Here is a 24,657-nt window from a genome sequence, read left to right on the forward strand (position 1 = left end):
CTTCTTAGGGTGGTTCTCACCCAGCAGGGAAAGTTGAAGCCTAAACATTAGGACCAATGGGATCAGACAGCAACCCAGATGGATGGATGAAGAATAAAATACAGTTGGCTGCATTACTTTCAATTGATTTGAAAGTGATTTTAGGTAAACTGTCCCCACATATACATTTCAGCCACTGAAATCCAACCTGCTGCAGCCAGATGATCTCTGGTTGCTTTGCTGCAGGATTGTTTTGGGGTGATATGGATGTGTCTGGTAAGGTAGAGCAAATAGTAAATGTTATTTTGGAAGAAGATGCATGAGTGTCCTGGGTTCAGCAGTAGCAGTCATGTTTTTTCCTTTGTGTTAACTGGTGCAGTGCTGTGTTTTGACTTCTAGTTTGAGAACAGTGTTGGTGAAGCCGATGTTTTCGGTTGTTGCTAAGTGATGTTTACCCTGACCAAGGACTCTGTGAGGCTCATGCTCTGCCAGGGAGGAGGGGAGGCTGTGAGGAAGCAGAGACGGGGCGCCTGACCCGGGCTAGCCGGGGAGGTATTCCATACCACAGCACATCATGCCCGGGGTGGGGGGTAACTGGGAGTTACCCGGAAGGACAGGGGCTTCCGGGTGGAACTCGCTTTCTTGGCCGGTGGTATCATATTCTCTTCTCTTGTTATTTTCCCTTATCATTGTTTTAGCTGATAGTAGCGGTGGTGATTTGTTGCTGGACTGTTCTTGTCTCAACCCGTAGGAGTTGCACTCTCTCGATCCTCCTCCCCGTTCCTCTGGGAGCGGGGAAGGGGAGAGCCCCGGTGCAGGGGGGGGGGGAGACGGACACGGACCTTGATTGTTGTCAGCTCGGCACCACTCACTGGGAGTGAGTGAACAAGTTACCTGACTGGGTTTAAACCACGACAGTTCTTTTTGGCGCCCAACGTGAAGCACGAGGGGTTGAGATAAGAACAGATCTGACTGGATTGATAGTCACTCGTCACAATGCTGATTTATTGGCTCTCAAGGTTTTTCCTCTTGATCTCACAGTTTCAGTATATCATATCTTACGTCCATCCGGTATTGGCTGCATTAGTGTTTTTCAAGTGTGGGGCTTGGGCTAAGGTTTTTATCCCATTGTACTTTATGGTAATGACTTGTAATACAATAGAATCATTGATCATGAAACTGATCTGGCTTATGTTCCCAGTGTGGTCACCACCTTTATACTTTGGGAGGTATATGATGGAGGTGCTTAGCAATTACACATCTTTTTTCTCCTTCTCAGGTGCTCAACCTGTGAAGGAGACATCCTTTTACCCTCCTAGTCGTCCCCCCAGTCCATTTACATTTGAGAGTTTTGAATTTTTTGAATGGCCTTTTAATGCTGTTGAGACTTGTTTGCTGATGGTGATGGGAATCACCATGCTAACACGCATACAGAGTGTGTTTTGCCCACTACTGATTTCAAGAGTTAAGCAGATTCAGGTTTGGGTCTTGTCTGGGGTCAAACGACGATGTAGGAGGACCGAGAGATTTTCCCAGAGGCTGGACAGCCATGAGTGGCAGGGTGTGTGGGATAGTATGGGCAAGTATCTAGGTCAGTGGGCCCCTCCAGTACTTTGGAATTTCACTACCGAACAACTGCAAAATCCAGAAGAATTAGTAAAACACTTAAATGAGGTGTGTGGTCATTCTGGCCATACCAGAGATGGACAAATCACGGCAACGTGCTGGGGCTTGGCCTATGCTTCCAGGGCCTTGTTCAACACTATCCAGCACCTTCAAAAGGAAAAGAATGTCGGCGGATTTGAGGGCAAAGTGACAGTCGCTACTCAAACTTTGGCTGCAATGACCTGCGCAGCTACCCCAGTGGCAAGTACAGCAGCTGCTCAAACTTCAACTGCAACAGACAGCGCGGTTACCCCAGCTCCAAGCACGGTAGCTACACCACCCCCAGCAACAAGTACAGTCGCTACTCAAACCACAGTGATAATCCCTGCAGCCAAACCAGAGGACCAATTCGTACCAATATCGGTTGCCCCTGTACGCAAGAGAACAAGCAAAAAGGAGGCAAAAAGGGTGAAGCGAGATGAAGAACCAATGAATTCACCACCCGGTCCAGAATCTGATCAGGAGTCATCATCACATGACGAAGAAGAAGAAGAAGAGGTAACTTCTCGACCTCGGACCTCAACCGAGCTGCGGAATATGCGAAAAGATTTTACCCGTCAACCAGGGGAGCACATCATCACCTGGTTACTCCGATGCTGGGACAATGGGGCCGATGGTCACGAACTAGAAGGTACAGAAGCCAAGCAGCTGGGATCACTTGCTAGAGAAGGGGGAATTGACAAAGCAATTGCAAGAGAGAAAAAGTCCCTCAGCCTTTGGAGGAGGCTCTTGGCAGCTGTGAAAGAAAAGTTTCCGTACAAGGACGATGTTACGAGTCGTTCGGCCAAGTGGACTACTATAGACAAAGGCATCCAGTCTCTGAGGGAATCGGCCATCGTAGAGATGATCTATCACATCAAGCCGAATAACGGGGATACACCTATAGATCCAGATGAAGTTGAATGTACACGACCCATGTGGCGAAAACTTACACGGAATGCACCGTCATCATATGCCCATTCATTGGCAACAGTAACCTGGAATGACATAGTACCACTAACAGTGGATGAAATGGTTCATAAACTCCAAGAGTTCGAAGACAATCTCACTCCTTCCATCATCTCAGCTGTGAAAAAACTGTCCCAGGACCTCGACAAATTGAGGGACGATGTATCTGATTTATCCAGCTCCTCATGTGTACCAACACACGTCTCAGCTATTAACAAAAGACGTCCTATTGTTCAAGAGAGGAGATACAGGAGGTATACGCCACGGGGTACCCTATGGTTTTACCTGCTGGATCACGGAGAAGACATGACAAAGTGGGATGGAAAACCTACTTCAGCTTTGGAGGAACGGGTGAGTGAACTGAAGAGGGGAGCAAGGGCCAAGACTGATCGTCCCATGAGAGCTACGGCTTCAGTCTCTGGTGAGCAGTTTCCCAGGTGGAGTGGAAGAGCTGATTTTACTCCAGCTCCTGTGATAATGAAGAATAATCCCTTTCAACACGACTTAAGTGTCCAGTGCTGTGACGACCATTAGAGGGGCCCTGCCTCCAGCCAGGTGGAGGTAGGGGACAATCGTATTTACGGGACTGTGTGGATCAGATGGCCTGGCACATCAGTCCCACAGAAGTATAAGGCTCTAGTAGATACCGGTGCACAGTGTACCCTGATGCCATCAAGCTGTCAAGGGGTGGAACCCATAGATATTTCTGGGGTAACAGGAGGATCAGAGGGTTGACTGTGCTGGAGGCTGAAATCAGCCTGACTGGGAGGGAGTGGCAAAAGCACCCTATTGTGACTGGTCCAGAGGCTCCATGCATTCTCGGCATAGACTACCTCAAGAGAGGGTACTTCAAAGACCCAAAAGGGTACCGGTGGGATTTTGGTATTGCTGCTTTGGAGACTGAGGAAATTGAGCAGCTGTCCACCTTGCCTGGTCTCTCAGAAGATCCCTCTGCTGTGGGGTTGCTGAAAGTTGAAGAACAACAAGTGCCAATTGCGACCACAACAGTGCACCGGCGGCAATATCGCACCAACCGAGACTCCCTGATTCCCATCCATCAGCTGATCCGTAGACTGGAGAGTCAGGGGGTGATCAGCAGGACCCGCTCACCCTTCAATAGCCCCATATGGCCAGTGCGAAAGTCTAATGGAGAATGGAGACTAACAGTAGACTATCGTGGCCTGAATGAAGTCACACCACCATTGAGTGCTGCCGTACCGGACATGCTAGAACTTCAGTATGAACTAGAGTCAAAGGCAGCCAAGTGGTATGCCACGATTGATATTGCCAATGCATTTTTCTCCATTCCTTTGGCAGCAGAGTGCAGGCCACAGTTTGCTTTTACTTGGAAGGGTGTCCAGTACACTTGGAACCGACTGCCCCAGGGGTGGAAACACAGCCCTACCATTTGCCATGGACTGATCCAGACTGCACTGGAACAGGGGCAAGCTCCAGAACACCTGCAATACATTGATGACATTATTGTGTAGGGCGATACAGCGGAAGAAGTCTTTGAGAAAGGGAGGAAAATAATCCAAATCCTGCTGAAAGCCGGTTTTGCCATAAAACGGAGTAAGGTCAAGGGACCTGCACAGGAGATTCAATTTTTGGGAATAAAATGGCAAGATGGACATAGACAGATCCCCACAGATGTGATCAACAAGATAACAGCAATGTCTCCACCAACTAATAAGAAAGAAACGCAAGCTTTCTTGGGTGCAGTGGGGTTCTGGAGAATGCACATCCCAAATTACAGTTCGATTGTAAGCCCTCTCTATCATGTGACCTAGAAGAAGAATGATTTTAAATGGGGCCCTGAGCAGCAACAAGCCTTTGAGCAAATTAAACGCGAGATAGTTCATGCAGTAGCCCTTGGACCAGTCCGGACCGGGCCAGATGTAAAAAATGTACTGTACACTGCAGCTGGGGAGAACGGTCCTACCTGGAGCCTCTGGCAGAAAGCTCCAGGGGAGACTCGAGGTCGACCCCTCGGCTTTTGGAGTCGGGGATACAAAGGATCTGAGGCCAGCTATACCCCAACTGAGAAAGAGATACTGGCAGCCTATGAAGGGGTTCGAGCTGCTTCGGAAGTGATTGGCACTGAAGCACAGCTCCTCCTGGCACCCCGGCTGCCCGTGCTGGGCTGGATGTTCAAAGGCAGGGTCTCCTCTACACATCATGCAACTGATGCTATATGGAGTAAATGGGCTGCACTAATTACACAACGAACTCGAATAGGAAATCCCAGTCGTCCAGGCATTCTAGAAGTCATCATGGACTGGCCAGAGGGCAAAGATTTCAGAATGTCACCAGAGGAGGAGGTGGTGCGCGCTGAAGAGGCCCCACCATATAATAAACTGTCAGAAAGTGAAAAGCAGTATGCCTTGTTTACTGATGGCTCTTGCCGTATTGTGGGAAAGCATCGGAGATGGAAGGCAGCTGTATGGAGACCTGGACGACAAGTTGCAGAAACTGCTGAAGGAGAGGGTGAATCGAGTCAATTTGCCGAGGTGAAAGCCATCCAGCTGGCCCTGGACATTGCTGAACGAGAAAAGTGGCCAGTACTTTATACTGACTCATGGATGGTGGCAAATGCCCTGTGGGGGTGGTTGAAGCAATGGAAGCAGAGCAACTGGCAACGCAGAGGTAAACCCATCTGGGCTGCTGCACTGTGGAAAGATATTGCTGCCCGTGTGCAGAACCTGGTGGTGAAGGTACGTCATGTAGATGCCCATGTACCCAAGAGTCGGGCCACTGAGGAACACCAGAACAACCAACAAGTGGATAAAGCGGCTAAGATTGAAGTGGCTCAGATGGACTTAGATTGGCAACATAAAGGTGAATTATTTTTGGCCCGGTGGGCCCATGACACTTCAGGCCATCAGGGCAGAGATGCAACATATAGATGGGCCCGTGACCGAGGGGTGGACTTAACAATGGACACTATTGCCCAGGTTATTCATGAGTGTGAAACATGTGCTGCAATTAAACAAGCCAAGCGGTTAAAGCCTCTTTGGTATGGAGGACGATGGTTGAAGTATAAATATGGGGAGGCCTGGCAGATTGACTATATCACACTGCCACCAACCCGCCAAGGCAAGCGCCATGTGCTTACCATGGGGGAAGCAACCACCGGGTGGCTGGAAACATACGCTGTGCCCCATGCCATTGCCCGGAACACCATCCTGGGCCTTGAGAAACAGATTTTGTGGCGACACGGCACCCCAGAGAGAATTGAGTCAGACAATGGGACTCATTTCCGGAATAACCTTATAGATATTTGGGCCAAAGAGCATGGCATTGAGTGGGTATATCACATCCCCTACCATGCACCAGCCTCTGGGAAAATCGAACGGTACAATGGGCTGTTAAAAACTACACTGAGAGCGATGGGTGGGGGAACTTTCAAGCATTGGGATACACATTTACCAAAGGCCACCTGGTTGGTCAACACCAGAGGATCTGCCAACAGGGCTGGCCCAGCCCAGTCTGAACTTTTACATATTGTAGAGGGGGACAAAGTTCCCGTGGTGCATATGAAGAATTTGCTGGGGAAGACAGTCTGGGTTATTCCTGCTTCAGGTAAAGGCAAACCCACTCGTGGGATTGCTTTTGCTCAGGGACCTGGATATACTTGGTGGGTAATGCGGGAAGATGGGGAAGTCCGATGTATACCTCAAGGGGATTTGATTTTAGGGGAAAACAGCCAGTGAACTCAATTGTATGCTGTTGCCTGCTGTGTAATGCTTTTATAGCCCATCAACTAGATGTCTCCAGGTCACCAGCGACTGGCCCTGACTTCCCTCCAGCCATCATCCCAACAGAGAATGAACTTGGAACATCATGGACCGAATGGACTCAGCAGCATTATAGGGATTGGTCCATGCACTAAGAAAATGATTTTTTCCTCTTGGTCTGTATGTATATGGATGTATATATGTGGGAGAGCGATGGTGTATTGAAAATGTGGGATCTGAGCACGACGTGAATGGTATGGAATAAGGGGTGGATAATGTCCTGGGTTCAGCAGTAGCAGTCATGTTTTTTCCTTTGTGTTAACTGGTGCAGTGCTGTGTTTTGACTTCTAGTTTGAGAACAGTGTTGGTGAAGCCGATGTTTTCGGTTGTTGCTAAGTGATGTTTACCCTGACCAAGGACTCTGTGAGGCTCATGCTCTGCCAGGGAGGAGGGGAGGCTGTGAGGAAGCAGAGACGGGGCGCCTGACCCGGGCTAGCCGGGGAGGTATTCCATACCACAGCACGTCATGCCCGGGGTGGGGGGTAACTGGGAGTTACCCGGAAGGACAGGGGCTTCCGGGTGGAACTCGCTTTCTTGGCCGGTGGTATCGTATTCTCTTCTCTTGTTATTTTCCCTTATCATTGTTTTAGCTGATAGTAGCGGTGGTGATTTGTTGCTGGACTGTTCTTGTCTCAACCCGTAGGAGTTGCACTCTTTCGATCCTCCTCCCCGTTCCTCCGGGAGCGGGGAAGGGGAGAGCCCCGGTGCTGGGGGGGGGGAGACGGACACGGACCTTGATTGTTGTCAGCTCGGTACCACTCACTGGGAGTGAGTGAACAAGTTACCTGACTGGGTTTAAACCACGACAATGAGGAAAGCCAGTAGACCCAAATTACTGTTGAAATTGGAGTGCCTTCAGAGTCGGCACTTTTGATGACATAGGCATATACTTCTCATGAATTTTAAGATAGATGTTGTGGTGGCCCATTGTGCTGGAGTAAGGACAGGGCTATCATTAGGGATATGTTGGAAGTTGCATCAACTGATGGAATCGAGCATCATCAAGGCTGAGGAAATTAAGTTGGAGAGCCAAGCAATATATCACTGATACATAGATGGCCTCTCAGTTCTGAGCCCTTATTCACTGCCTTAAAATATAGATTAGAGATTATTACTCCTTTTAAACTTGAGAACTCCGTGTGTGTGGTGGACTTGTAGGGACCAGGGTGTTGCCAGCATGTGATGTTTTCACTCACTGATGCAACTGTCTGTGTGGGGTTTTTTTGTTTCTTCCAAATGAAATTTTTCAGGTAATTTAGTTTCACAGCTCAGCATTTTGAAATAATGATTGCATCTGTAAGGCCAGGATCTGTGCAGAAATAGCCTGCCCCTGCCTTGGTGTGGGTCCTGGGGGGGGCAAGAGAAGCCTCAGCCTATCATTTCCAGGGCTTTTCCAAGTCAAAAATCATGATACCTCAGGAAGATGATGTTTCATGTGAACCTTGGGTGGAAGTCACCCACCTCCACTCCAGTAGGACCTCATCAGGGGATGGCTGCCTCCCACACACCTCCTCATGCCCAGATGGCAACTCACCCAGGTTGGTGGCCTGGGGGCAGGAGAAGCCCCAAGTGGCTGAGGTAAAATGAAGCTCAGGAGCTTTGTGATCAGTTTTAAAAAAAAGAAAAGAAAACCAAACTATTGAATTTCAGTGCTGCTGATTTCATTTCAACCCCTCCCTGGCCTCATCCCAAGGATGTGGATATGGGTAGGTCTCCATTTTCCAAAGGAGGGCATCAGCAGTGTGGGTCATGGCCACTGCACGCTGTGTGGCTGGGAGGCTGCTGTGAGGAGGAGGTGGAACCGATTCGTTCCCCAAAGGCTGTTTATGCTTTCAGCTCTTTTCTCAGGCTAAAGAAACCAGGAGTCACTTGCTCGCAATATGTGCAGCTCCACCACAGATGCATGTTTTCATTTTCTCAGTCCACAATTCCTGGAAATCTCTCCTTTCCTTGAACAAGGCTAGTCCATGTCCACGACAGCTGAACTGTCCACAGGATTTATGTCCCTGATTGATTACTTCTCAGACAGTGGACCATACCAGCTTCATCATTATTGCCTATTCCAGAAAAGCCACATACCCATTTGTATATGTGCATGAAACATCAATTTGCCAATAACATGTATGCATGTTTGCTGGTCACTAAATAATGGTCACTAAATAATGCACCATGGACTTGGGGGTGTTAAGCATCAAGATCTGTGAGGGATTATTTTTTAGAGGAAAACGATTCTCACCAGGAGGCTGAGTTGCACCATTCATCCATTGAAAAAGAATATTTTACTTGTGGTTTAAATTGAAAATCGATAGAATATGTTTCCTTAGCAATTTTGCATTTATAGATATTCAGAAATATTTATAAATATTTTTGTTGTGTATAAAGTGGGAAAACAAAACTTGTTTACAGTGCATGAATCTAAATGCAAATTTGGCTCAAGTATAAGAATACTTTATAAAGGCTCCTAAGCCTTACAAGGACATTGGTTAAGAAGAGTTGTCATTCACTGTACAAATAAAAAGTTGCAGCCAGGGTTTATGAACGGTTGGATAAACTATTTTTTTCCCCCTATTTGTTTTCTGCTACTTTCCAGGTTTATGACAGGCCACAAAAATATTCTGCTCTGCACTATGAACTGGGCCTCCAACAAAACTTCACCAGTGACACCTTAAAATCAAAGCACCAGCAGATAAGTAGCAACCAGCACCATCTTGACTGGTCAGCGAGCTCCAATTCTGGATCTGCTTCTCAAAGTTTCTTCAACACAGAACCCAGTCAAGAAGCAGTTAGTGCCATCAAGGTCTCCACCTCAGAGCCAGTAGTTTCCTTCAGCAAATCCCAAGCAAAGAAGTCCTGCACCAGCAGCACATGGGGGAAGCTGTCAGCCAGTAGTAAGGAGCTTGCTATTTGCAGTGCAGTCCCATCACCCAACAGCATCAGTATGGCTGCCCAGCCAAGCAGCTCCTCCGAGTGCAATTGGCTTTTGACTCTCAATGATCAAGAGGGAGGTGTGCAGCTGGAGGTCTCCGATCAGCCCACTGGGAGTGCAAAGTCCAGCAAAAAGGACTTACTAAGTCAAACCATCCAAACTGCAGACAACAAATGGGTGAAGAGTGCCCAGAAAGCATTTGACAGCAAATCCCATGACAACATGGAAGGGAAAAAGGAGTCTTACTTGATGGACAGAGTGTTAGATACATCACCCTCTAAGCAGAATCCCACTTCTGCTAGCAGTTGTGAAAGTGACACCAGTCATGTACGAATTACTATCCCAATAAAGTCTTCAACAACAGATACATATGGCCACAAAAGGAAAAAAAGGCAATCCACAAAATCTTCCAAAGAGAAAACTATCCAGGAGAAAAGCCTTCATCCTGGACTTGCTATGATCAGTAAAGAAGCAAATAGGACTAGCTCTCAACCAGAGAGGAGTAAAAAAGATCTTCGAGCCACAAAGCCAGGGAAAATGATTGAAAATGAACCCCCCTTAGTATCTATTGACAATGGTGTGCTCACTGACAAAGTTTCCCCTAACAGTGCTATCAGACTCAGAAAATCTGTAGCTGTGACATCCACTCTCCTACCCACCAATCATTCCACATCTGACAAATTATATGAAGTCCAGCACCCCAAACATGCAGGTAAGTGGCGATGGACCTGCAGCAAACCTAAATCTATCCTTCGGGAGACCTCCATGATGACATCTGAGAAGCTGATGGTGGAGCCTCCTTCAGCCTATCCCATCACACCATCCAGCCCTCTGTATACCAATACAGGCAGTCTTACCGTGATCACACCTGTCAAGAAAAAAAGAGGACGACCAAAGAAACAGCCTTTGCTCACTGTTGAAACCATTCACGAGGGAACCTCCACCAGCCCAGTGAGTCCAATCAATTATGAATTTCCAGGAACAAAGAAAAGGAAGAGGAGACAGAATCTGGCCAAGTTGGCCCAGATGGTCCCAAGAGAGGACAAGTCCATCAGTGAACTCAAGTTTCACAAAAAGGTTGGGAAGCTTGGGGTCTTGGATAAGAAGACTATCAAGACCATTAATAAAATGAGGACCCTCAAGAGGAAGAATATTCTTAATCAGATCTTGTCCTCCTGCTTCAGCAGCATAGCTCTGAAAGCAAAAGTCCAGCCACCATCTAGTGTGGGGCCAACCACCACTGATGCCAGACTAGGGAAACAGATCAATGTCAGCAAGAGAGGGACTATCTACATTGGTAAAAAACGGGGCAGAAAGCCAAGAGTAGAGCTGCAGCCTCAGCTAGAAGAACCTAAGACAGCCATCAAGCACTCAAGGCCTGTTTCCAGCCAGCCAGAAAACCCAGCAATACCTTCCAACCTGCAGTCACTTGTGGTGTCATCACCAGCAGCTATTCATCAACTTTCAACACAGTTAGTTGGGACTAATGGCAACCTTAGCCCTGCAAGCACTGGAACAAATTTTTCAGAGTTAAAAACTATGCCAAATCTTCAACCTATCAGTGTTTTTCCTACAAAAACCCAGAAAGGAATGCACTGTGGAACTTGGAAGCTGTCTCCACCCAGGTTAATGGCAAATTCACCTTCCCACCTCTGCGAAATAGGTTCTCTGAAAGAAGTCACGCTGTCGCCAGTGAGTGAATCTCACAGTGAAGAAACCATACCGAGTGACAGTGGAATAGGTACAGACAACAACAGCACTTCTGACCAAGCTGAGAAAAGCTCAAAATCCTGCCGGAGATACTCCTTTGATTTCTGCACCCTGGACAACCCAGAGGCTATCCCATCTAACACCAGCACAAAGAACAGGCATGGTCACCGGCAGAAACATCTGATTGTGGATAACTTTCTTTCTCATGAGAGTATTAAAAAGCCAAAACACAAGAGGAAAAGGAAAAGCCTGCAGAACAGAGATGACCTCCAGTTTCTGGTAGACCTTGAGGAACTCATCAGTAAGTTTCAAGTGTTCAGGATTTCCCACAGAAGTTACACATTTTATCATGAAAATCCATATCCCAACATCTTCAGGATTAATTTTGATCACTACTACCCTGTGCCATATATCCAGTATGACCCATTGGTCTATCTTCACAGGACCTCTGACATGAAGTCTAAGAAGAAACGTGGTAGACCTGCTAAAACCAATGACACCATGATGAAGGTGCCTTTTTTACAAGGGTTTGGTTACCCTATTCCCAGTGGGAGTTACTATGCACCCTATGGAATGCCTTACACATCAATGCCTATGATGAATCTTGGTTACTATGGTCAGCATCCAGCTCCTTTTTACCTGTCTCACATGCTCAGAGAGGCTCCCCAGTTTATGAGACCAACCATGCCCCCACCCCAATTCCATGCAAGCTCTCATATGAAGATGTCCACCACTGCCAAGCATAAAGCAAAACATGGAGTGCACCTACAAACACCTGTGGGAGTGGGCTTTGGAGACATGCAGTCCTCTTTGGCTCCTCCAGGGGTTGGAGGAACAAGCCTTTCAAGTGGCCAGCTTCACAAAAGGAATCACAGACATAAGCACAAGCATAAGGGTGAGCGAATACTGGGGACAGATGAAGATCTGAGTGGCCTCTTTGCTAGCAAGTCCAGTGGCTTCTCCAGTCATGTGATCAACGAAAGGCTAAGCAGCTCAGATAAAGACCTCTCCTTGCTCAATGAGAAAAGCAAGCATAAGGAGAAGCAGAAGCACCATCATTGTGAAAACAGACACAAAGGTTCAAAGAGTAACTTTGAAGAGGATAAGCTGCCTACATTATCACTTTTTCATGCCCAGCAGATGACACAGAGTAAAGATAAAGGTGACTCAAGCAATGATCCTGTTGACTCTTGCACAAAGAGATACACTGGTAATACTGAGAGTAATGGAAGGTCAGAGTCCTTGGACATGTTTGGCGAAATGAATTCCTCAAGTGAGAAGTGGGACAATGATGCAAGTGGGAATAAAAAAAGAAACTTTGAAGGGTTTGGAACTTACAGGGAAAAGGACATTCAGCCCTTCAGGGTAAACAGGAAGGACAGAAGTACTAGTACTTACAATTCTTCAGCCTCTTCAGGTAAGCTCTACTTTATTCTATTTTACTTTACTGCACTTAAAATTTCATGTTGAACAAAGAGGGACTTGCCATTTACAGAAAATATGTTTATGAGTCAATAACTTCTCTGGCTTTTTGTAATTGGCTCCCATTCTGCATCCAAATTTTGGGGAAATTTGCTTTGTCCATGAGGAAGATGAAGCAGAGGTGAAGTGACTATGTAGACCAGCCAGCAAGTCAATGGCTAAGCAAAGCTAAAATTCAGGAATTTTGTCCAAGTTTTCCAGTGTTTCAGGGTTGGACACTTCCTTGCATAGCTCTGAAGAGAGTAACTGAAGACACTGGGTCCTTGTAATCACTGAAGGAGAGCAATCATGTAGTTGGACACACCTGTACTAAGTGCTAAAATTGTTAGCCATTCCTAATTAAGATTGGCACTGTGCTTTCTGCTAAAAATATATCCCCATAATGGGTATACCCTTAAACATATTTAAGAGGTAGCTGAAAAGGTTTTAACAATGTGTCATGGATTAAACCCAGCTGGCAACTAAGTACCACACAGCCACTCGCTCACGCCCTGCTTCCACCATCCCCGGGTGGGATAGAATCATAAAATAGGGTTGGAAAGGACCTTAAGATCATCTAGTTCCAACCCCCCTGCCATGGGCAGGGACACCTCACACTAAAACATGTTACCCAAGGCTCTGTCCAACCTGGCCTTGAACACCGACAGGGATGGAGCATTCACAACTTCCTTGGGCAAGTCATTCAAGTGCCTCACCACCCTTACAGTAAAGAAAATCCTCCTTATATCCAATCTAAACTTCCCCTGTTTAAGTTTTAAACTGTTACGCCTTATCCTATCACTACAGTCCCTAATGAAGAGTTCCTCCCCAGTATCCTTATAGGCCCTCTTCAGATACTGGAAGGCTGCTATGAGGTCTCCACGCAGCCTTCTCTTCTCCAGGCTGAACAGCCCCAACTTTCTCAGCCTGTCTTCATACGGGAGGTGCTCCAGTCCCCTGATCATCCTCGTGGCCCTCCTCTGGACTTGTTCCAACAGTTCCATGTCCTTTTTAAGTTGAGGACACCAGAACTGCACACAATACTCCAGGTGAGGTCACACAAGAGCAGAGTAAAGGGGCAGGATCACCTCCTTCGACCTGCTGGTCACGCTCCTTTTGATGCAGCCCAAGATACGCTTGTCTTTCTGGGCTGCAAGCGCACACTGCCGGGTCATGTTCATTTTCTCATTGCCCAACACCCCAATTCCTTCTCCACAGGGCTGCTATCAATCTCTTCTCTGCCCAACCTGTAGTTGTGCCTGGGATTTCTCCGACCCAGGTGTATGACCTTGCACTTGGCATGCTTAAACTTCATAAGGTTAGCATCAACCCACCTCACAAGCGTATCAAGGTCCTTCTGGATGGCATCCCTTCCCTCCGGTGTATCAACCGAATCCCACAACTTGATGTCATCAGCAAACTTGCTGAGGGCGCACTCAATCCCATTGTCCATTTCACTGACAATGATGTTGAACAAGACCGGTCCCAACACCGATCCCTGAGGGACACCACTCGTTACTGGTCTCCAGCCGGACATTGAGCCATTGACCACAACTCTTTGAGTGCAGACATCCAGCCAGTTCTTTATCCACTGAGTGGTCCATCTATCAAATTGATGTCTCTCCAATTTAGAGACAAGGATTTTGTGGGGGACAGTGTCAAATGCTTTACACAAGTCCAGGTAGATGACATCAACTGCTCTACCACTGTCCATCAGTTCCGTATCCCCATCATAGAAGGCCACCAAATTGGTCAGGCAGGATTTCCCCTTAGTGAAGCCATGCTGGCTGTCACCAAGCACCTTGTTGATTTTCATGTGCCTTAGCATGCCTTCCAGGAGAATCTGCTCCAAGATTTTGCCAGGCACTGAAGTGAGACTGACTGGTGACTAATTCCCCGGGTCATCCATTTTCCCCTTCTTGAAAATGGGGGTTATATTTCCCTTTTTCCAGTCATCGGGAACTTCACCTGACTGCCATGATTTTTCAAATATGATGGACATTTTTCAAATATGATGGGATGGGGATGAGAATCAAAAGACTGTAAAACCTTTGGGTTGAGATAAGAACAGTTTAATGATTAAAATAAAGCAGAATACGCTACTACTGCTAATAAAGGAAATAACAAGAAGAGAGATATAAAATTAAAAGGGGAAAGGGAAAGAAACCCCAAACAATAGACAACAGTGATGAATAATACAATTGCTCACCACCTGCTGACCAGCCCATCCCAAAGCTGCAATTGACCCCTGCCAGGTAATTCCCCCCAGTTTATGTACTGAGCATTATGTGCTGTGTTATGGAGTACACCTTTAGCTAGTTTGGGTCAGGTGTCCTGGCTCTGCTCACTGTCAGCTTCTTACTAAAGCCCCATTTGAGGGACCCAGGGAGAGAAATTTGGCTAGGCATTAAGCCAAAACCTTTAAAAGTTAGTTGTAGTCAGTGATAGTTATTGTGCAGTCTTTGGGAGAACAGCCATGATACCAGTCATTGAATCTCTGCTCTGGCCCACAAAGTGTACAAAAGCCATCACAAAGTGTACAAAAGCCATTTGTTGATGGGTTGGAACAGATGTGTTGCAAGTTGTGGATCTGGGTCAGTGTCCTATGACTGGTGTGGTGTACTGCTGATCCAGAGGGATGCGCCATGGTGATAGCTGGGCTGAATGTATGGAGACCCTGAGTACAGTCCTAGTGTAAATCTGTTACTTCCAGCCAGCAGATGTCATGTAAAGTAATTATCTTGAGCACTGACTGGCTGTGGGAAGGGACTGGTGTCATGGAAACATTAAACCCTAGCCAATTTAGTCTGAACAGTTTTAGGACTCATGACTTGGAAATATAAACTGAATAGATGAGGAGAGAGGAGGATCCCTTTGACTGCTGAGGACATCTGTTCCTCCCCTGCAGAGAAAAAAAAAGGAATCTGAATCTTGTCTGAGAGACTGAATTGTACTTTACAATATGGAGCTGCTTTCATGATGACACAGAGGCAGGTGTTTTGCTGCAATATAAATGAATTTAGCTTGGGAACAAGCCCAGAGCTCCTACACCATCAGATATTTATGCAAAGCAGATTGTATACTTGGTTCTAGAAAAGAGTGAGCTTTACTGAACCAGCTCAGTAAAGGTGGATTTGATTCTGACATGCTAAAAAAGAGCTTCAAAGAAGCTAGAAGATTAGTCCAGTGGCATCAGTCTGGCCTATAGGCAAGGATACAGCAGAAGGTGTTTCATATCCTAGCATGCCATAGTGATACTGTCACTTGGGCATATCTTAAACTGAACTTAAAAGTTGTGTGCACCAATCATTGACTGGGTTGACTCCCTCCTTCCACTCCCTGAAGCCAGAGCTACACCTCATGCATTTGCAAAACACTGAGGAACCTCTGGCACTCTGTGACCCCAGGCTTGGTGGCTGATCCTTTAATCTGCTCTCTAGTAGTTAGTAAAGCTCCAGGTGAGGGACCCAGGGAAAGGCCACAAATTGGTGCCCCAGCTGGGCTGGGGAGATGGAGAGATGTATTTTAAAGAGGTCCTCATAGCAAACTACATGTCTCCTTGTCATGTGTCTGCCTGCTTCACTCTCATATGTGATGCTGAAGAAGAGACTTGTGTTGCTGATAAGCAGTCTCGATGCCATAGCTTGTGCCATGGAAAAATGCAGGAATAATTACCTCTTCCCTATTTCCTTAGGTGGACAAATAAGGAAAAGCACATTTAATATTTTAAGGTGCATAGCTAAGATGGCAATTTGTGCATACAACCTGTTTGATCATGTCCTAGTTAGAACCATTGAAGGCCAGGGTGTAGCTGGGGGTGAAGCAGAGGTCAAAAGTCACCATATGCAGGTTGTATTTCTGCTTAACTTACCTACAAGCCCCCTCCCGCCTTCCCCCCTTAACATCCAGCAGTGCTACAAGACTGAGTTCTGATTTGACCTTTCCTCCTCAGCTAGTCTGTATGGTTCTGGTTTAACTCTGAAGGAATCAGTACCAGCTTTAGATGGAGGATGGGCATCACAGTGAGTAGTGTTTGGCCCTATGACTTGAGTGGGAGAAGAGGGGCTGTGTCATGCATGCATACATATGCCAGTTACGATTATTAAATGCACAAATATTTGTTATATTTGTTTATATATGAATTATCTAAAAAGTGCCCTTGTTCCTGTTAAAAAGCCTTACATTGGGTGATTATACCTTCCAAAAGGACAGTTAGGAGGAATACTGGAGGAAGGGAGAAGTGATAATTGAATGAACAGCATTCATCTGATGTCAGTACAAACACACATACAAGTAACCATGCTCTGTTGAGCAGTGTCATCTATCCAGATGAGATTTCTTCCCTGACAAAACTCCCCTCAGTTTCCTGCTGGAATAGGCAATTGCCGCACAACACTGAAAAAATATCTGGTTCATCCTCTCTCAGAAGTCAAATGTAATTTAAAACAGAACTTGCTATGAGCAAAACCAAATACAGCGAAACACTGGCAAGGCCACCACAAGTTTTGTTTTGGCTTGAGGTGGGTGTTGTCTGTTGGGTTTGGCTTTGGTTTGTTTTTTCTTTTTAAGAAACAGCATATGCAGTTTTGGACTACTGTGTATGGATAATTGGCCAGTTATACACCGAGAAAGGATCTGTATTTCAATAGTGGGTAAGCATATATGTTCTTCTGAATGTATATGGAAGACGCAGGCAAATAGGGTTAGCCAACTGCCTTATTAAACAAACTTTTCTGATTTTTGTATTTGTCATGGTTTAAGCCCAGCTGGTAACTGAGAACCGCACAGCTGCTCACTCAACTCCACCCCCTTCTTCCCCCCCACTCCTAGAGGGATGGGGAGGAGAATCAAAAGAATGCAAATCCCATGGGTTGAGATGAGAACAGTCTAGTAACTAAGGCATCATACAAAACCACTACTACTACCACCACTAATAATAGTAGTGATAAGGGAAATGACAAGGGGAGAGAATGTAAAACTAAAAGGGAAAAGGAAACAATAAACACAAGTGATGCACAATACAATTGCTCACCACTCACCAACTGATACCCAGCCCAACCCGAGCAGCGATCTTGGGCCTTCTGGGTAACTCCCCCCAGTTTATATACTAGGCATGACGTGCTGTGGTATGGAATACCTCTTTGGCTACTTTGGGTCAGGTGTCCTGTCTCTGCTTCCTCCCAGCTTCCCGTGCTCCTCCTCACTGGCAGAGCATGAGACTGAAAAGTCCTTGATCAAGTAATCATTACTTAGCAATAGCTAAAAACATTGGTGTGTTATCAGCATTGTTCTCAGACTAAAGTAAAAAATACAGCACAGCACCAGCTACTAAGAAGGAGAAAAATAACTGCTACAGCTGAACCCTGAACAGTATTATAATACTTTCCAAGATTATTTTTTTTTTCATTGCTCCAGAATCACAGAGTTGGTTCATTATTCTGCAGTGAACACATTAGATCAGTAATAGGGGAAACAGTGATCCAATACAATATTTAATGAACATTTTATCATCTAACCAGTTTAGAAACATAAAATGAATGTCTATACTGCCTGAGTCTTGCATATATGGTCTTCTGAGCAGTGTCTGGGTTGAGAGAAGCCCTGAGGAGGAGGACTTGGGGGTGCTGATTGACGAAAAACACAACATGAGCCAGTAGTATGCACTGGCAGCCCAGAAAGCCAACTGTATGCTGGGCTGCATCAAAAGGAGCATAACCAGCAGGTCAAGGGAGATGATTCTCCCCTCTACTCCGCTGTCATGAAACCCCACCTGGACTACTGTGTTCAGCTCTGTGGCCCTCAACACAAGAGGACCTGCTTGAGCAAGTCTAGAGAAGGGCCACAAAGGTGATCCAAGGGCTGGAGCATCTCTCCTATGAAGACAGGCTGAGATAGTTGGGCTTGTTCAGCCTGGAGAAGAGAAGGCTCTGGGGAGACCTTATATCAGACTTCCAATACCTAAAGGGTGTCTACAAGAAATCTTTTTTACAAAGACATGTAGTGACAGGACAGAAGGGCACTTTTAAGTTGATAGAGGGAAGGTTTAGATTAGACATTAGGAAAACATTCTTCTCTATGAGGGTGGTGATACGCTGGAACAGGTTGCCCAGAAAAGTTGTGAATGCCCCATCCCTGGAAGTGTTCAAGGATAGGTTGGATGGGGCTTTGAGCAACCTGGTCTAGTGGAAGGTGTCCCTGCCCATGGCAGAAGGGTTGGATCTAGATGATCTTTAAGGTCTCTTCCAACCCTAACAATTCTATGATTCTATGATTCCACGATTGTATATATTCATGGATGCACCTTTACATACTGGTAAAAGGGAGGAGAAGTGACAGTCAGGTGATGAACAACATTCATTAGATATCAATTTCAACATGTAAGTCAGATTGCTTTCTTCAGTAGTGGTATTTGACGCAACAGGACCTAGGTGTCATATGGCACTGCATGCACAGATGCAGAAGCAGGCTGATGTGTGATTGTCCTGGGTTCAGCTTAAACCATGACAGTGATCCAGGGTTTGGAGACCCATCTTCCATATAGTTTTCTCATATGACTGCAGAAAAGTGTCTAATTTGCATTGAACCTCAGTGTCTGTTGGGAAAAAAGGGGATAAACCCCCCTTATCATTATTATTGTTGGTGGTAGTAGTAGTAGTGGGTTTGTATTATACCTTAGTGTCCTGGGTTCAGCAGTAGCAGTCATGGTTTTTTTTCCTTTGTGGTAGCTGGTGCAGTGCTGTGTTTTGACTTCCAGCCTGAGAACAGTGTTGGTGAAGTCAATGTTTTCAGTTGTTGCTAAGTGATGTTTACCCTGACCAAGGACTTTGTGAGGCTCATGCTCTGCCAGGGAGGAGGGGAAGCCGGGAGGAAGCAGAGACGGGGCACCTGACCCGGGCTAGCCAGGGAGGTATTCCATACCACAGCACGTCATGGCCGGGGTAGGGGGTGACTGGGAGTTACCCGGAAGGACACGGGCTTCCGGGTGCAACTCGTTTTCTTGGCCGGTGGTATTGTATTCTCTTCCCTTGTTATTTTCCCTTATCATTGTTGTAGTTGATAGTAGCGGTGGTGATTTGTGTACATTGGTTGCTGGACTGTTCTTGTCTCAACCCGTGGGAGTTGCACTTTTTCGATCCTCCTCCCTGTTCCTAAGGGAGTGGGGAAGGGGAGAACCCCGGTGGGGGGGGGGGGACACGGACCTCGATTGTTGTCAGCTCGGCACCACTCACTGGGAGTGAGTGAACGGGTTGCCTGACTGGGTTTAAACCACGACAGTTCTTTTTGGCGCCCAACGTGGGGCACGAGGGGTTGAGATAAGAACAGATCTGACTGGATTGATAGTCACTCGTCACAATGCTGATTTATTGGCTCTCAAGGTTGTTCCTCTTGATCTCACAGTTTCAGTATATCGTATCTTACGTCCATCCGGTATTTGCTGTATTAGTGTTTTTCAAGTGTGGGGCTTGGGCTAAGGTTTTTGTCCCATTGTACTTTATGGTAATGACTTGTAATACAATAGAATCATTGATCATGAAACTGATCTGGCTTATGTTCCCAGTGTGGTCACCACCTTTATACTTTGGGAGGTATATGATGGAGGTGCTTAGCAATTACACATCTTTTTTCTCCTTCTCAGGTGCTCAACCTGTGAAGGAGACATCCTTTTACCCTCCCAGTCGTCCCCCCAGACCATTTACATTTGAGAGTTTTGAATTTTTTGAATGGCCTTTTAATGCTGTTGAGACTTGTTTGCTGATCGTGATGGGAATCACCATGCTAACACGCATACAGAGTGTGTTTTGCCCACTACTGATTTCAAGAGTTAAGCAGAGTCAGGTTTGGGTCTTGTCTGGGGTCAAACGACGATGTAGGAGGACCGAGAGATTTTCCCTGAGGCTGGACAGCCATGAGTGGCAGGGTGTGTGGGATCGTATGGGTGAGTATCTAGGTCAGTGGGCCCCTCCAGTACTTTGGAATTTCAGTACCGAACAACTGCAAAATCCAGAAGAATTAGTAAAACACTTAAATGAGGTGTGTGGTCATTCTGGCCATACCAGAGATGGTCAAATCACGGCAACGTGCTGGGGCTTGGCCTATGCTTACAGGGCCTTGTTCAACACTACCCAGCACCTTCAAAAGGAAAAGAATGTCGGCGGATCTGAGGGCAAAGCAACAGTCACTACTCAAACTTTGGCTGCAATGAACTGCACAGCTACCCCAGCGGCAAGTACAGCAGCTGCTCAAACTTCAACTGCAACAGACAGCGCGGTTACCACAGCTCCAAGCACGGCAGCAACACCACCCCCAGCAACAAGTACAGTCGCTACTCAAACCACAGTGATAATCCCTGCAGCCAAACCAGAGGACCAATTCATACCAATATCGGTTGCCCCTGTACGCAAGTGAACAAGCAAAAAGGAGGCAAAAAGGGTGAAGCGAGATGAAGAACCAATGAATTCACCACCCGGTCCAGAATCTGATCAGGAGTCATCATCACATGACGAAGAAGAAGAAGAAGAGGTAACTTCTCGACCTCAGACCTCAACCGAGCTGCGGAATATGCGAAAAGATTTTACCCGTCAACCAGGGGAGCACATCATCACCTGGTTACTCCGATGCTGGGACAATGGGGCCGATGGTCACGAACTAGAAGGTACAGAAGCCAAGCAGCTGGGATCACTTGCTAGAGAAGGGGGAATTGACAAAGCAATTGCAAGAGAGAAAAAGTCCCTCAGCCTTTGGAGGCGGCTCTTGGCAGCTGTGAAATAAAGGTTTCCGTACAAGGACGATGTTACGAGTCGTTCGGCCAAGTGGACTTCTATGGACAAAGGCATCCAGTCTCTGAGGGAATCGGCCATCGTAGAGATGATCTATCACATCAAGCCGAATAACGGGGATACACCTATAGATCCAGATGAAGTTGAATGTACACGAACCATGTGGCGAAAATTTACACGGAATGCACCGTCATCGTATGCCCATTCATTGGCAACAGTGACCTGGAATGACATAGTACCACTAACAGTGGATGAAATGGTTCATAAACTCCGAGAGTTCGAAGACAACCTCACCCCTTCCATCATCTCAGCTGTTAAAAAACTGTCCAAGGACCTCGAACAATTGAGAGACGATCTATCTGATTTATCCAGCTCCTCACGTGTACCAACACACTTCTCAGCTATTAACAAAAGGCGTCCTATTGTTCAAGAGAGGAGATACAGGAGGTATACGCCACGGGGTACCCTATGGTTTTACCTGCTGGATCACAGAGAAGACATGATAAAGTGGGATGGAAAACCTACTTCAGCTTTGGAGGAACGGGTGAGTGAACTGAAGAGGGGAGCAAGGGCCAAGACTGATCGTCCCATGAGAGCTACGGCTTCAGTCTCTGGTGATCAGTTTCCCAGATGGAGTGGAAGAGCTGATTTTACTCCAGCTCCTGTGATAACGAAGAACAATCCCTTTCACCATGACTTAAGTGTCCAGTGCTGTGACAACCATTAGAGGGGCCCTGCCTCCAGCCAGGTGGAGGTAGGGGACAATCGGATTTACTGGACTGTGTGGATCTGATGTCCTGGCACATCAGTCCCACAGAAGTATAAGGCTCTAGTAGATACCGGTGCACAGTGTACCCTGATGCCATCAAGCTGTCAAGGGGTGGAACCCATCGATATTTCTGGAGTAACAGGAGGATCCCAAGAGTTGACTGTGCTGGAGGCTGAAATCAGCCTGACTGGGAGGGAGTGGCAAAAGCACCCTGTTGTGACTGGTCCAGAGGCTCCATGCATCCTCGGCATAGACTACCTCAATCGAGGGTACTTCAAAGACCCAAAAGGGTACCGGTGGGCTTTTGGTATTGCTGCTTTGGAGACTGAGGAAATTGAGCAGCTGTCCACCTTGCCTGCTCTCTCAGAAGATCCCTCTGCTGTGGGGTTGCTGAAAGTTGAAGAACAACAAGTGCCAATTGCGACCACAACAGTGAACGGGCGGCAATATCGCACCAACCGAGACTCCCTGAATCCCATCCATCAGCTGATCCGTAGACTGGAGAGTCAGGGGGTGATCAGCAGGACCCGCTCACCCTTTAATAGACCCATATGGCCAGTGCGAAAGTCTAATGGAGAATGGAGACTAACAGTAGACTATTGTGGCCTGAATGAAGTCACACCACCATTGAGTGCTGCCGTACCGGACATGCTAGAACTTCAGTATGAACTAGAGTCAAAGGCAACCAAGTGGTATGCCACGATTGATATTGCCAATGCATTTTTCTCCATTCCTTTGGCAGCAGAGTGCAGGCCACAGTTTTCTTTTACTTGGAGGGGTGTCCAGTTCACTTGGAACCGACTGCCCCAGGGGTGGAAACACAGCCCTACCATTTGCCATGGACTGATCCAGACTGCACTGGAACAGGGGCAAGCTCCAGAACAGCTGCAATACATTGATGACATTATTGTGTGGGGTGATACAGCAGAAGAAGTCTTTGAGAAAGGGAGGAAAATAATCCAAATCCTGCTGAAAGCTGGTTTTGCCATAAAATGGAGTAAGGTAAAGGGACCTGCACAGGAGATTCAATTTTTGGGAATAAAATGGCAAGATGGGCGTAGACAGATCCCCACAGATGTGATCAACAAGATAACAGCAATGTCTCCACCAACTAATAAGAAAGAAACGCAAGCTTTCTTGGGTGCAGTGGGGTTCTGGAGAATGCACATCCCAAATTACAGTTCGATTGTAAGCCCTCTCTATCATGTGACCCGGAAGAAGAATGATTTTAAATGGGGCCCTGAGCAGCAACAAGCCTTTGAGCAAATTAAACGCGAGATAGTTCATGCAGTAGCCCTTGGACCAGTCCGGACCGGACCAGATGTAAAAAATGTGCTGTACACTGCAGCTGGGGAGAACGGTCCTACCTGGAGCCTCTGGCAGAAAGCTCCAGGGGAGACTCGAGGTCGACCCCTCGGCTTTTGGAGTCGGGGATACAAAGGATCTGAGGCCAGCTATACCCCAACTGAGAAAGAGATACTGGCAGCCTATGAAGGGGTTCGAGCTGCTTCGGAAGTGATTGGCACTGAAGCACAGCTCCTCCTGGCACCCCGGTTGCCCGTGCTGGGCTGGATGTTCAAAGGCAGGGTCTCCTCTACACATCATGCAACTGATGCTACATGGAGTAAATGGGCTGCACTAATTACACAACGAACTCGAATAGGAAATCCCAGTCGTCCAGGCATTCTAGAAGTCATCATGGACTGGCCAGAGGGCAAAGATTTTGGAATGTCACCAAAGGAGGAGGTGGTGTGCGCTGAAGAGGCCCCACCATATAATAAACTGTCAGAAAGTGAAAAGCAGTATGCCTTGTTTACTGATGGCTCTTGCCGTATTGTGGGAAAGCATTGGAGATGGAAGGCAGCTGTATGGAGTCCTGGATGACAAGTTGCAGAAACTGCTGACGGAGAGGGTGAATCGAGTCAATTTGCCGAGGTGAAAGCTATCCAGCTGGCCCTGGACATTGCTGAACGAGAAAAGTGGCCGGTACTTTATCTCTATACTGACTCATGGATGGTGGCAAATGCCCTGTGGGGGTGGTTGAAGCAATGGAAGCAGAGCAACTGGCAATGCAGAGGTAAACCCATCTGGGCTTCTGCACTGTGGAAAGATATTGCTGCCTGTCGTGGTTTAAACCCAGTCAGGTAACTCGTTCACTCCCTCCCCCCCTTGGTTTCCTCCCCCTACTCCCGGAGGGATGGAGAGGAGAATCGAAAAGAATGCAACTCCCACAGGTTGAGATAAGGACAGTTTAGTAACTAAGGTATAACACAGACCACTACTGCTACCACCAATGATAATAATGATAAAGGAAATAACAAGGGAAGAGAATACAACACCTCAGCACCAGCTGACCGATAACTTGCCCCCCAGCCCGACCAAGCTCCGACCGATACGTCCTCCAACCCTGCAGTCTCCCAGCCCTTCCGGCTAACTCCCAGTTACCTCCTGGGCATGACGTGCTGTGGTATGGAATACCTCTTTGGTCAGTTTGGGTCAGGTGTCCTGTCTCTGCTTCCTCCCAGCTTCCCCTCCTCCCTGGCAGAGCATGAGGCTCACAAAGTCCTTGGCCAAACCAAAACATCGCTATCAGCTCTGTTACCAGGCCGTAAGTCAAAACACTGC

At 47.0% G+C, this 24,657-nt stretch overlaps 1 protein-coding gene across 1 annotated transcript; it reads left to right on the forward strand.

Annotated features, from left to right (window-relative positions):
- Positions 1–8,083: 8,083 nt before the first annotated feature.
- On the forward strand, positions 8,084–12,637 carry LOC133262193 (SET-binding protein-like). Its single transcript, XM_061441136.1, has 3 exons — positions 8,084–8,095; positions 8,980–12,390; positions 12,614–12,637. Exons 1-3 carry the CDS (start codon positions 8,084–8,086, stop codon positions 12,635–12,637), a joined length of 3,447 nt encoding a protein of 1,148 aa, XP_061297120.1.
- The last annotated feature ends 12,020 nt before the right edge of the window (positions 12,638–24,657 follow it).

The sequence above is a fragment of the Pezoporus flaviventris genome, unplaced genomic scaffold (genome assembly GCF_033815535.1).
Source record: "Pezoporus flaviventris isolate CSIRO_AGI_PZ_B2104156 unplaced genomic scaffold, CSIRO_AGI_Pfla_v1 ptg000193l, whole genome shotgun sequence".
Lineage (NCBI taxonomy): Eukaryota > Metazoa > Chordata > Aves > Psittaciformes > Psittacidae > Pezoporus > Pezoporus flaviventris.

Excerpts from the sequence above, each read along its gene's own strand:
- LOC133262193 (XM_061441136.1), top strand. Across the intron at positions 12,391-12,613 it reads AGGACATTCAGCCCTTCAGG|GAAGATGAAGCAGAGGTGAA; the intron begins GTAAACAGGAAG and ends TTTGTCCATGAG.